General features: G+C 41.0%; 1 protein-coding gene across 1 annotated transcript in view; it reads right to left on the reverse strand.

The window, feature by feature from the left end:
- The window catches only part of tulp4a (TUB like protein 4a), a 214,766-nt gene that overhangs the window by 20,816 nt on the left and 179,182 nt on the right, over positions 1-14,768 (reverse strand). Inside the window, exons 8-12 of the mRNA XM_067989152.1 lie at positions 14,527-14,761; positions 13,438-13,582; positions 9,724-9,868; positions 9,145-9,238; positions 1,154-1,297 (exon numbers count right to left, since the gene is read on the reverse strand). Of these exons, the coding sequence (XP_067845253.1) occupies positions 1,154-1,297; positions 9,145-9,238; positions 9,724-9,868; positions 13,438-13,582; positions 14,527-14,761 (763 nt within the window). The remainder of the gene's footprint in view (positions 1-1,153; positions 1,298-9,144; positions 9,239-9,723; positions 9,869-13,437; positions 13,583-14,526; positions 14,762-14,768) is intronic.

The following is a 14,768-nucleotide window of genomic DNA, read 5'->3' on the forward strand; positions in this document are numbered from 1 at the left end:
TCTTGGTTATCCTTTGCTGATTTATAAATTCCTCCCAATCCTCAGGCTTACCATTTTTGCCAACATTGTAAGCCTCTTTTAATCTAATACTATCCTTAACTTCTCTAGTTAGCCATTGTTGAATCACTTTTCCTGTGGAGTTTTTATTCCTCAAGGGTATGTATATTCGTTGGGAATAATGAGCTATTTCTTTAAATGTTCGCCATTGTTTATCCACCATCATATCTTTTAATCTAATTTCCCAATCTACCTTAGCCAACTTGCGGCTCATACCTATCTTGTTTAAATTTAAGACTCTAGTTTCAGACTTAACGACATCACTCTCAAACTCAATATGAAATTCCATCATATTATGATCACTCTTCCCCAGAGGATACTTTATTATAAGATTACTAATTATTCCTGTCTCATTACATAATACAAGATTTAAAATAGCCTGGTTCCCTAGTTAGTTTTCTAAAACAATAAGTCGAGGAACCGTCTCGGATGCATTCCATGAAATCGACCTACAAACTACTTTTGCCAATTTGGTTTGCCCAGTCTATATGAAGATGAAAGTCATGCATGATTATTTCATTACCCTTGTTACATGCTCCTCTAATTTCCTGATTTATACTCTGTCCAACACTATAACTACTGTTAGGGATCCTGTAAACTATTCCCACCAGTGTTTTCTGCCCCTTGTTATTTTTTTAACTCCATCCATACTGATTCTACATCCTGATTTTCTGAGCTAAGATCCTTTCTCACTATTGCCTCTATCTCTTCCTTTATTATCAGGGTTACCCCCACCCCCCAACCAATTTCCATTTTGCCTACCTTTTCTAAAAATCAAGTACCCTGGAATATTTAGTTCCCAATCACGTCTCAGTAATGGCTACTAGATCAAACCCATTTATCTCTATTCGTGCCATTAATTCATCTATCTTGTTACACATGCTTCGGACATTCAGATACAGCGCCTTTGATTTTAACTTTTTTTTCCCCCTGATGTGACTGTAGCCACTAATGCCCTATTACCTTTGTTAAACTCTCTGGCCCTTCCTGACACACACGGCTTGTTTTTACCCAAATCGCTACTTTGCTCTACAGCCTTGACTTTTCTTTTTAGACTGATAAAATTACCTTCACCTGAACATAGGTACAGACTCACCTGCAAGATCATCCTCATCTTCACTGAAAACATTGGGATTGAATATAGACATGTTGATGAAGTCCATTGAGAGCTTGCGTACTTCTGGTAGGTAAATAGTCATTTGTCTGGGCTGAAGATGGAGCAAGCTGGTTTTGTAGATTACTAAGAATGACAAGATGAACTTTGTTAATTATATGCACTTTTAAATATACTAGAAAACAGAATAAATTACATTGAAGCTAAGTGAATGATCCAGTAGCTATTACTTGGCAATAGGGAAAGAAGAGCTATTTAAACTAGGAAGTGAGAGCAAGTTCTTTAAAGAAGGATATCATACAAGAGAATTACTTTCAATACAAAATATTTATAGTCATACATAATATCCTCTGCACAGGAGAAATTGTGTTTTAAGCCTCCTTGAGAACATCCAACATTTTATGTTGTGTTGAGGGGCTGGTTTGTGCTCAGCAATCAAACACACGTGTCTTCTGATGAAATAGGGATCAGTGTTTCTTTTGTTCCTCAATGCCAATTGGGAGCCAGTTCATTCCCTAATCTAATGTTGGTTATTGCTGTGAGCTTCACATTAAAAGCATCTTCCTATACATTATTCTTTCCCTTTAACCTGAGACTCCTTATTCATGGAAAACCTAGTTGGTCTTCCACAGTTTTGCTGCTTTATTCTGTTAAAAATGTGAATTTATCCTGTTGATTTATGTTGACTATTTTAACAATTCAGAATTTAAAACCTTAAAAGATCTGTATCAGGCATGAATGTCTGTTGGCCAGCTAATCAGAATCGTAGAACTGACTCAGCCATACTTTAATCACGGTATCATACTATGCTACAGCACAGGAGGCCGCCATTTAGCCCATTGTTCCCATGACAGCTCGTTGAAAGAGCTATCCAATTAGTCCCACTCTCTGCTCTTCCCCCAAATACTTTCCCTTCAAGTATTTATCCAATTCCTTTTTGAAAGTTACGATTGAATCGGCCTCCACCACCCTTTTAGGCAATGCATTCCAGATCATAATAACTCCCTGCGTTAAAAAAAGTTTCCTCATATCATCTCTGGTTCTTTTGCCAATCGTCTTAAATCTATGTCCTCTGGTTGCCGACCATTCTGCCAATGGAAACAGTTTCTCCTTATTTACGCTATCAAAACCATTCATGATTTTGAACACCTCAACCAAATCGCCTCTTAACCTTCTCTGCTCGAAGGAGAACCATCTCAGCTTCTCCACATAATTGAAGTCCCTCATCCCTGGTACCATTCTAATAAATCTCTTCTGCACCCATTATGGCCTTGATAGCCTTCCTAAAGTGTGGTGCCCAGAATTCAGCACAATGCTCGAGCTGAGGCCTAACCAGTGATTTATAAAGGTTTAGCTTAACTTCCTTGCTTTTGTAGTCAATGTCTCTATTAATAAAGCCCAGGATCCCTAACGTTGTACCATTGTTTAAAAAGGGAGCGAGGGATAGACAGAGTAATTACAGGCCAGTCAGTCTAACCTCGGTGGTGGGCAAATTATTGGAAACAATTCTGAGGGACAGGATAAACAGTCACTTAGAAAGGCATGGAGTAATCAAGGACAGTCAGCATGGATTTGTTAAGGGAAGGTCATGTCTGACTAACTTGATTGAATTTTTTGGGGAGGCAACAAGGAGGGTCAATGAGGGTAGTGCATTTGATGTAGTCTACATGGAGTTTAGCAAAGCTTTTGACAAGGTCCCACATGGCAGACTGGTCAAAAAAGTACAAGCCCCTCATGGGAAGAATGGCAAGTTGGATTCAAAATTGGCTCAGTAGCAGGAAGCAAAGGGTAATGGTCGACGGGTGTTTTTGTGATTGGAAGGCTGTTTCCAGTGGGGTTCTGCAGGGCTCAGTACTAAGTCCCTTGCTTTTTGTGATATATATTAATGATTTAGACTTAAATGTAGGGGGCAGTAGTTTGCAGATGATACAAAAATTGGCCGTGTGGTTGATAGTGAGGAGGAAAGCTGTAGACTGCAGGAAGATATCAATGGACTGGTCAGGTGGGCAGAAAAGTGGCAAATGGAATTCAATCTGGAGAAGTGTGAGGTAATGCATTTGGGGAAACAAGGCAAGGGAATACACATTAAATGGGAGGATACTGAAAGGTGTAGAGGAAGCGAGGGACCTTGGAGTGCATGTCTACAGATCCATGAAGGTAGAAAAAGTGGTTAAGACATATGGAATATTTTCCTTTATTAGCCGAGGCATAAAATATAAGAGCAGGCATGTTATGCTGGAACTGTATAAAACACTGATTAGGCCACAGCTTGAGTACTGTGTAGAGTTCTGGTTGCCACATTACAGGAAGGATGTAATTGCACTAGAGAGGGTACAGAGGAGATTTACAAGGATGTTGCCAGGACTGGAGAACTTTAGCTATGAGGAAAGATTGGATAGGCTGGGGCTGTTCTCTTTGGAGCAGAAGAGGCTGAGGGGTGATTTAATTGAGGTGTACAAAACTATGAGGGTCCTAGATAGAGTGGCTAGGAAGGACCTATTTCCCTTAGCAGAGGTGTCAATAACCAGGGGGCATAGATTTAAAGTGATTGGTAAAAGGATTAGAGAGGAGCTGAGGAAAATTATTTTCATCCAGAGGTTGGTGGGGGTCTGGAACTCACTGTCTGAAAGGGTGGCAGAGGCAGAAACCCTCAACTCATTTTTAAAAAGTATCTGGATGTGCACCTGAAGTTCCGTGGCCTACAAGGCTACGGACCAAATGCTGGAAAGTGGGGTTAGGCTGGGTGGCTCATTTTCGGCCGGTGCGGACACAATGGGCTGAATGGCCTCCTTCTGTGCCATAAATGTTTTTAATGATTCTATATGCTTTTTTTTTTAAAAACAGCCTTCTCAACTTGTCCTGCCAGCTTCAAAGATTTGTGCACACATACCCCCAGATATCTCTGTTCCTGCACCCACTTTAGAAGTGTACCACTTAGTTTATATTGCCTCTCCTCATTCTTCCTACCAAAATGTATCACTTCACACTTCTCAGCGATAAATTTCGTCTGCCACGTGTCTGCCCATTTCACCAGCCTGTCTATGTCCTCCTGAAGTTTGTTACTATCCTCCACATTACTTACTACATTTCCAAGTTTCGTGTCACCTGCAAACTTTGAAATTATATTCTGTATACCCAAGTCCAGGTCATTTATATATCTAAAAAGGAGCAATGGTCCTAATACCGACGCCTGGGGAACACCACTGTCCCTCCAGTCTGAAAAGCAACTGTCCACCACTACTCTGTGTCTGTCCCCTAGCCAATTTTGTATCCATGCTGCCACTATCCCTTTAATCGCATGGGCTTTAATTTTACTTACAAGTCAATAATGTGGTACTTTATCAATGCCTTTTGAAAGTCCATATACATAACATCAACTGCTTAGTGAGATTGATTTTGATGCAATCCAGGATAAGAAAAGAACAAGTCAACCAATGGTTGAGTGTCATAAAGGCTTCTTTGATATTAAAATACGCTAGAAAATAGAATAAATTACATTGAAGCCAGGTGAACAATCCAGTAACTATTACTTGGCAATAGGGAAAGGAGTGCTATTTAAATTAGGAAGCATGCATCAACTGTCAAAACAAATTTGCATTGTTTGTGTAATTTAATGCACCTAAAGGTTGCATTTTATTCATACCACATCTGCCGCCACTTAGCCAGGAGCAAAAGCAATTGACCAATTTCACAATAAATATTGTATACATCAGTGACAGTATTTTGACAATAGTCTCCAGTTAACAAAGCCAACTCGCCACCAAAAGAATACTGAGCTAATCTGGCTTCTATATTAAAAAAAAGTTAATTACCGCAGTAATTCTAACTACCTGAAAGAGGGTCTCACGTACACAATAAGGTTCTACTTCATGGGCATGTGCGCTACTCAATTTTCTTTACAACTATTCAAAAAACCGTGAAGGAGGAAAGACAGACAGATCAGACAGACAGACTTGTATATATGTGGAACCTTTCACATTCTCAAGACATCCTTAAGCACTTCACAGCCAAGTAATTACTTTTGAAGAGTAGTATGTGTTGTTAGGTAGGCAAACTCCCATAGCCAATTTGTACACAGAAAAGTTCCCAAAACAGCAAATGAGACAAATTGTTTTTGGTGGCATTGGATAAAGGATGAATGTTGGCCAACATATCGGGGAAACTCTCCTACTCGTTTTCAACTAGTGCCATGAAATCGTATTTGTCCACCTGAACAGGCAGATGGGGCCTCAGTTTAAGGTCTCATCTGAAAGACAGCACTTCTGTCAATTCTGCCATGTACTGCGCTGAATTGTCCCTCCTATATATACCATATATAGTTTCCTGAAAACAGCAGTCAGAAAAGTGGTCCATTATGTGAAGGCAACTGTCAGTTCAGATTTACCATGATTAGTAATTTCCCGTGATGCAGGTCACACTATCTAGCAAGCACACGAATGATAAATAGCTCCCCTCAAAATTTCCCACCACAATGTATGAGTCTGTCCAATAAAAAGATTGGGCAGGTACTGCTCACTAAATAACATTTGATAATGCACTCTATCATCGATGTGGTAAACAATTGCTTTGAGATCATTTGAGGTCAAGGGTGGGCAGAAAATAAGTTGATTTTGATGTTTAGGTTTTGTCAGTGTACAACTACAGCAGAAACTCGAATTGATATAATGCCTTTAATGTTGAGAAACAGAGATGTAATCAATCAAAAATGGATGCTGAATCAAAGAAGGAGATGTTAGGAAGGGTAACCGAAAGCTTGGTCAAAGAGTTAGGTTTTAAGGTGTGTCTAAAAGGAGAAGAGGGAAATGGATAGCGGGAGGGGTTTAGGTAGGGAATTTCAGAGCCTGGGGTCTAGGTGGCTGAAGGCATGACTGCCAGCGGTGGGGCAAAGGGCCAGAGTTGGGGGATGCACAAAGGACAAAAGTCGGGGGAACGGAGAGTTGTAGGGCTGAAGGAGGTTACAGAGATGGTGAGGGGCAAGGCCAGGAAGGGATTTAAACATGAGGAAGAAAATTTTAAACGAGGCTTTGAGGGACCAGGAGCCAATGTAGATCAGCGAGGACAGGGGAGATGGGTAAGTGGGACTTGATGTAGGATAGGATACGGGCAGCACAGTTTTGGACAATCTGAAGTTTACAAAGGGTGGTAGATAAGCGGCCAGCCAGGGGAGCACTGGAATAGGCAAGTCTGCAAGTGACAATGGCACGGATGAGAATTTCAGCAGCAGATGGCCTGAGATAGAGGTGGAGGTGGGCAAAGTTGTGGAGGTGGAAGTAGGTAGTCTTTGTGATGCAGATGATTTGGGGATAGAAACTTAGCTCAGGGTCAATTAGGCCACTGAGGTTGCAAACAGTCTGGTTCAGCCTGAGAGCAGCTGGGGAAGGAGATGAAATCAGTGGCAAGGTTACAGAGTGTTTGGCGGGGGCTGAAGACGAGGTCTTTGGTCTTCCCAATGTTTAACTGGAGAAAATTCCAGCTTTCCAAGACTGAATGTCGGACAGGCAGCCCAACACAGAGGCAGTGGAGGGATCAAGATAGGTGATGGAGAGGTAGAGCTGGCTGTTATCAGTGTACATCTGGAAGCCAACCCCATGTCTGTGGATGATGTCGCTAAGGGTCAGCATATAGACAAGGAAAAGGAAGGGGTCAAGGATAGATTCTTGGGGGAACTCTTGAGGTAACCGTGTGGGGCCAGAAAGAGAAGCCATTGCTGGAGATGCTCGGCCTATAACTGGACAAGTAAGAGTGGAAACCAAGCTTGACAGCGGGGGAAGGGGCACTCGAGGAAGATGGTGTTGTTGATTGTGTCCAAAGCTGCAGAGAGATTGAAGACGGAAATGCACCACAGTCACGGAGGATGTCATTTGTGACTATGGTTAGGGCCATTTCAGTACTGTGGCAGGGGTGGAAACCTAGGCCTAGGGTACTTGTTACATGGCATACGGGCCAACTGGGGCACTTGGACCAGATTCCGTCCCACCCAGAAACTTATCATTTGGTAGGAGTTTCTTGCAGAAGACTGCACTCTCTTGCCTGCACCATGCCAGTAAATTCTAGCTTTGCAGTATTCACTACAAATTATGAAATGGGCTTTTACAGCATGTATAACACTAGTGGAAATTACCTATTAAATCTATAGGCCCATATTTTAATAGGGGACTTTCACTGGCACTGTGCATTCTGCATAAGTCCCACTTCCATTACATTTTTTCTTCTCTTGCCCTTAAAAATGAAACCAAAAGAAAACCACAGTGACATTCACATCTACAGCCAAGTAGGCTGTGAAGACAGTAATAGAAAAGGCAGGGAAACAAAAAAAAGGAAAAAGCAGAGAGAGTAAGAGCATATGAAATAAAGCAAAAAATACAAAGAAAAAGAAAAAGGACAAAGGGGAAATTAAGAGAAAAAGAAAAGGTGTGAACATAATGTCACTTTTATACTGTACTGAAAATGCAGTATTGCCTCTATTTCACAGTACTGCAAGTAGCAGCCACATTTTCACTGCCTGTTCTCCTTGTTGTGATGTTGGATAAAACTGAGCTCCACGCAAACACGCGCAAGGAGCACTGCTCACCAGCCTCCGATGGCCAGTATGATTCTTAATGATTGAAATATTGTCCTTGAAAACTTCCCAAATTTTCCCCCAATGTTTTTCCTTACTCTTTGAAGGCACCCTTCCTTTTAATGCTTCACTTTCCTTTGATCTTGATGTGTTTCATTCAATAATTTAAACAGTTTCATCTTGTCTTCGATTCTTATTTCCTTTTCTTTTATGTTCTTCTTCACCTCTGCTTCCTAACCCTATTTTCATCCTCTCACTTTCATTTACAGAATTCATTTGCTTACAATTGACTATCTGAATGTGCTAAACTTTCTATTTTAATATTGACAAAGTAGATTAATTAGCTGGATGTTGAAAAGTGGCTCTTGACCAAAAGGTACTGAGTACCACTGCTGTAGGCACAGACATACCTACAGATAGTGATTTTAATGGTTTCTGCTGAGATTAAAGGATGAAGATAACAATTTCATATGACTAAAAGGACTAAATTTTAGGACAATTCTATCTCCTATTACTTATACTAAAGAATAGTTCCTATTTGTAATTGCAGGCTAAACGTGGCAACCAATTTTGCCCACAGCAAAACCTCAAATACTGCACGTGAATGACCAAATAACACGTTTTCGGTGATATTGGTTAAGGGAAGAATGTTGGCGAGAACAGAGAGATCCCATGCTCTTTTTCAAATAGTGCCTTGGAATCTTCTACATTCATCTGAGCAGGTGGACGGGGCCTTAGTTCAATGTCTTATCCAAAAGACAGCGCTTCTGATCATGTAGTTCCACCTCAGTACTGTACTGAAATGTCAACCTAGATTGTGGCTCAAGTCCGTAAGGGGGTTTGAATCCACAACCTTACGACTCAGAGGTGACAGTACTAACAACTGAGCCCAGCTGACAAGTTAGAAAAATGTTCTTTGATATTTATAAAAGGTTAACTGTTCAGTGGCACAAAAAGGTTTTTCAATTTTGGGGTTCAGCTCATGAACAAAACACTTAAGCTTTGCTCACCTTTCTTTATACTATTGGACTTCCTCAATTGGATTAACATCTTGCAAAACACTGACAAGCAGATTGAGAAAATATATAGTTAAATATTTACTCACTATTATGATTTTAACAGTATTGATTTTAAAGTGTTGAGATATTTTGGCTTTAATAAATATTATGAACAGGTTCAACACTTGACAGATGTAAATACTGTAGGCTACATTTTCATCACCTAGGTCAACTGAAATTTCTCAAGTTTGACCTAAGCCCTGCCACCAGAATCACTAAGTCTTAAATGACATTTTGTGGAGTTATAAGGCTGGTGATGTAGAGTAAAACATTATTCATTCCATTAATAGGCAGGATCCCACTGGGACATGGGGCAAACCTGCTCCTAGATAGAATACTAATTTTTGAATTCCTACCTGCACCTAGATTACTTGGTAGAAATGAAGCCAGTCCTACAATCTTGAACTTTGTCCCCCAGATGTTAGAGGTGACCTGAGCAAGATAGTTGTGCTGAAACAAACAAGTACATTTTCTTTTAAATACTAAAAATGCTGCTTTACAGTATCATGCAAATTTACTGATTTATGTCACGCAGGCGCAGTAAAGGGCACTATTTTGAACTTGACGTTAACATACATTGTTGGGACTAGGTAGAAGGAGCTTTACCTTATATCTAACCCATGCTTATAACTGACCTGGAAGTAATTAATGCTCACACTGGATTTTAAAAGGAGGATAAATGTTCACTCCCCGACACAGACACCATAATCTCAAAACGCATCCCAAAACGAGTCTTCAGTATGTAGTTAATATTTTAAATATGCAATTTATTGTTCAAATCCTTAATTTTTTCTGTTCTTCATCAGGACATGAGTAACTATTAAAAATATAACTATACATCTATCAAAAGTCAACTTACACTAAACATTTCACTTTAATAAAATATCAATCAAGAACTCAAGTAGAGAATCAAACTAACCCATACAGCTTCATACCTGTGTGATATCTTCTAAAGGGAATTCTTTACGAGTTAAGCTTGGGGAACCAATAGAAGGTTTCCTAATTGGTAATCGTGGAGACTTTGATATCTCCTGGCTAGCCCGAGAAAGTTTGGGCGATTTTCTAGCATCGAGATTAATTCTGGTGAGAAATGTACACGGATTAGCATGATGTTTGGGCAAATGTGACAATCGTACAAGAAACAAAAAGTTAGCATGCAAGTACAGCAAGCAATTAGGAAGGCAAATGGCCTTTACTGCAAGGGAGTTAGAGTACAAGAGTAAGGAAGTCTTGCTACGATTGTACAGGGCTTTGGTGAGACCACACCTGGAGTACTATGTACAGTTTTGGTCTTCTTATCTAAGGAAGGATATACTTGCCTTAGAGGCAGTGCAACGAAGGTTCACTTGTTGATTCCTGGGATGAGGGGGCTGTTCTATGAGGAGAGATTAAGGAGAATGGGCCTATACTCTCTGGAGTTTTGAAGAATGAGAGGTGATCTCATTGAAACATAAGATTCTGAGGGAACTTGACAGGGTGGATGCTGAGGGTTTTTTTCTCCTGGCTGGCAAGTCTAGAATTAGGGGGCATAGTCTCAGTATAAGGGGTCAGGCATTTAAGACTGAGATGAGGAGGAATTTCTTCACTCAGAGGGTTGCAATTCTTTGGAATTCTCTACCCCAGAGGGCTGTGGATGCTGAGTCATTGAATATATTCAAGGCTGAGAAAGACAGATTTTTGTACTCTAGGGGAATCAAGGGATATGGGGATCGGCAGGAAAGTGGAGTTGAGGCCAAAGGTCAGCCATGATCTTATTGAATGGCAGAGCAGGCTCAAGGGGCCGTCTGGCCTACTCCTGCTCCTATTTCTTATGTTCTTATGCAATCCACTAAAGTTACAATATCCTTATTAGTGTCCTCCATTTCAATTCTGCTATATAATAATGTTTATTAACAATATTCTGAAAGATCAGAGACATTACAGAACATTGTATATGCATAAAACAGACATCAGTGCTTCATGTAATTGGAATCCAATTATGTTAAATCTGCAGAATCATATATTCTAATGAAAATAGTAAAGATAGCAACAGCTATTCCTTTTTCCTTTCTTCCAATCTTTACTTCCTTGCGAAGGCAGCTACTCAAGCTGGATATAGCTGCACTCCAAACCTTGTCGAAGCAGCCATTCTTCATGTTAGCTTTGGCAGGCTGTTTAACTGCAGATTACATCAATTCAATCATGGTCTGGTTGTCATGCAACATCCACATGTGCATCTTCCAGCAGGGGTAACTGGATTGAGATGAGAAGTGGAAACACCAGAGGATTTTACTGGTCAAATGCTCAAAGGGACAGAGCAATTAAAATTGCTGAGGCTAATTTTAGCAGACTAATTGCTGCCTTGGCTGAAATGAACTGATTTAGAATCAAACTTGAGACATAGGGCGTGATTTTAACTCGCAGCCAGGAACCCAGCCATCCGTAGATATGCGATCGCAACTCAACTGAAGGTAAGTATGTGCACTTCCGGGTTTCCCATGCGCCAGGCAGCCAAATTGGCAGGCTGGTTGCCTGTCGGGAAGGAAAGGAGCCACGAATCGGAGAGGGGGAGGGAGGTAGAGATCGTGGGCTGTGAAAGAAATCGGAGGGGTGGGAGGACGTGGACAACATCGGGTGGACCTTGTAGAATATTGGGGGGGGTCCAGCATCCGGGGGGGGGTAAGGGGTGGTCAGCCAATCGTGGGGATCCGATCATTCCAGGTGAGCTTGTTTGGTCTGGATGGAGCATTCTTGCTCCTCCGGGCCCACAAGCATTGCAATAAAGGTACTCACGTCGTGGATCTGGGCCTTCCCGCCTTCTTTCACTTGACGTGAATCAGAAGCGATGGGAAACCCAAACAGAGGCAAGGTAAAATTTGTTTTATATTTGTAACACACAAAAAATTAAGTGCCTTAATTATCGCACTGAGGTAGAAGATTACAGCACAAGATAAGAGCTCATGGTGTTGGGGGTAATATACTGGTATGGATAGAGGATTGGCTAACTAACAGAAAACAAAGAGTCGGGATAAAAGGGCCATTTTCAGTGCTGGGGCCTCAACTATTCACAATATATGTTAATGACTTGGATGAAGGAACAGAGTGTCTTGTGGCCAAATTTGCTGATGATACAAAGATAGGTGGGAAAGCAAGTTGCGATGAGGGCACAAAAAGTGTCTGCAAAGGGATATTAACAGGTTAAGCGAATGGGCAAAAATTTGGCAGATGGAATATAATGTGGGAAAATGTGAAGTCATCCACTTTGGGAGGAAAAATAAAAAAAGCAAAATATTATTTGAATGGAGAAATACTACAAAATGCTGCGGTACAGAGGGATCTGGGTGCCCTCGTACACGAAACACAAAAAGTCAACATACAGGTGCAGCAGGTAATCCGAAAGGCAAACGGAATATTTGCATTGGAGGCAGTTCAGAGAAGGTTCACTGGGTTGATTCAGAGTATGGAAGGGTTGTCTTATGAGGAAAGATTGAACAGATTGGGTCTATACTCATTGGAGTTTAGAAGAATGAGAGGAGATCTTATTGAAACACAAGATTCTGAGGGGACTTGATGGAGTAGATGCTGAGAGGATGTTACTCCTCATGGGGGAATCTAAAACTAGGGGGCATAGTTTCAGAATAAGGGGTCGCCCGTTTAAGATGGAAATGAGGAGCAATTTCTTCTTCCAGAGGGTCGTGAATCTTTGGAATTCTTTACCCCAAAAAGCTGTGGAGGCTGAGTCATTGAATACATTCATGGCTGAGTTAGACAAATTTTCGATCAGCAGGGGAGTCAAAGGATATGGGGAAAAGGCGGGAAAGTGGAATTGAGTTAAAAATCAGATCAGCCATGATCTCATTGAATGGCAGAGCAGGCTCGAGGGGCCGAATGGCCTACTCCTGCTCCTATCCCTTATGGTCTGATGGTCCATTGCCCTTTTAAGTATCGGCCCGCTGGCTTTAATTGAGGCAGGACTTACGGGTTTCTGTTGCACGCACACATCCAAACGGCCTGGGTTAAACCTGGAAGTGGGCGTGTTGGAGCCAGGATGCGGTCCCGCTTCAAAAATCAACTATTTTTACTGCCCTCCCATCCCCAACCCACCTGTTCTTGGGGGTTAAAATTACCCCGATGGTCAAATGCTCAAAGGGACAGTGGCTTTTTAGGTTGTCAGAGAAGCTGTAGTGAACTATTTTCTGAAGCATTAGGTGCATTTTTTATTCATTTTATGATGTAATCAATTTACTAAAACTGGCACTGAATTTCAATAGCTCTAAGGGCACAATCTGCTGTGGAAAAACGTGGGTAGGTATCCATCTTGGGGGGGGGGGGGTTGGAGGGGAGAAAGATGCTTTTTTAAATTGCATGAAGTGTTAATAATAAATATACATAGTGTCACTGACATCATGTGCTTTGTATACTGTACAACCATGATGTACCAACGTGTTGTTAATACTTCATTTACACATATCCAAGTGAAAATTCTGCACTACTTTCAAATCCAAAGGGAAGCAGTACAAAATGCTTTAGTTACAAGCAACAATGGCACCAATAAAGCATAACCAAGTAGAAGGGCTTGTGGAAAAAAGGCCATATGTCTTTTGAAAACATTTTTATTTAAAAAGAAACTCAAATCATCAAACTCGTTAGTCCCCGAGTAGTTTGTGTACCTGGGTAGTTTGGGGGATTTGCTAGCTCGGGAGATCTTTGGAGATTTTTTGCCAACCCAGTCATCACTCAGTTCTATATCACTGGAGTCAGAACAGTTACAGCTGTCAATCACAGTTGAAATCAAGTTGTTTCCATAGGTTTCATCTAGTAGAAACATAAAAGAGAAAAGACAATTAAAACCTGGCACAAAAGCACATCTTATAATACTGAGTGCAGTTTAAGAGTATTTAAGCAAAAATGGTCATGGCATGTTCTGTCTTGCATGAAGAACACAATTCAAGCTATCAAATATCATGAGAAATTTACACAATTAAAACATTTGGAAATTTAATTTAGAGATGCATATTTCCAATAAACGTTTGGCTGCACCAGTTTCAGAAAAAGAGTGATGGAAGCAGATTCAATATTAACTTTCAAAAGGGAATTGAATAAATACATGAAGGGAAAAAATTTAAAGAGCTATAGAGAAAGAGCAGGGGAGTGGGATTAATTGGATAGTTCTACTGAAGAGGCATCCTTCCTAAAGTGTGGTGCCCACAGGCATGATGTGCCGAATGGCCTCCTTCTGTGCTGCATCATACTATGATACATTCTTTGATCAGCACCCATTTCACAGCCTTGGCAGTTATTTCTGGCAATGTCAAAGACTGCACCACTCGGGCAATAAAATTCCCTGAGCATCAGCCATTGACCAGGATATTCTGGACACTTGACTGAAATATACAGTACATCGCACTATGTCGCAGGTGAACTCAAAGATTGATCTAATTTGTAACTAAAGTTCAGAGGCCTCAAACACCTACTCCTCAACCACAGAAGATGTGGAATGTGACTTAATCAGTATATCCTTACGGAATAGTTCTTGCAACTGCTCCTCGATCTGATATTGAAGATGTGATTCTATGCCAAATTGGGTGCAGAGGTACAGTGCCAAGGAATTGAGCTTTAACACTTATCAAATAGCAGTCGGGGTTACACCAGCAAAATAATTTGTGCTCTGAATACCATGTTATAATTAGTGTGTACTGCAGAAAATTATTCAATTCTAAATTTTTGTGCTTCAATTTTAAATCGAAAGCTGTTCACACCTGCTTTACCATCGGTTTTGGGGTCCATTATGACAAATTCTGGTCGAAGCTTGCTTATTCTCCTTCCTTTTAAAATTGGCACTAGTCCACCCAAGTATTCCAGGTACAGGGTGTAGCATGGCCCCCCTACTTCTGGGTCATCTTCTGTACGCTTCATGGTGCAGTGCAGTCTTTCGTTTCCTGCTGTCGGGTAACTGACAAAATCCCGCATATTATTTGGGTCTGGGATGGGAGGCTAAACA

This window comes from Heptranchias perlo, chromosome 8 (assembly GCF_035084215.1).
Source record: "Heptranchias perlo isolate sHepPer1 chromosome 8, sHepPer1.hap1, whole genome shotgun sequence".
In the NCBI taxonomy this organism is placed as follows: Eukaryota; Metazoa; Chordata; class Chondrichthyes; order Hexanchiformes; family Hexanchidae; genus Heptranchias; species Heptranchias perlo.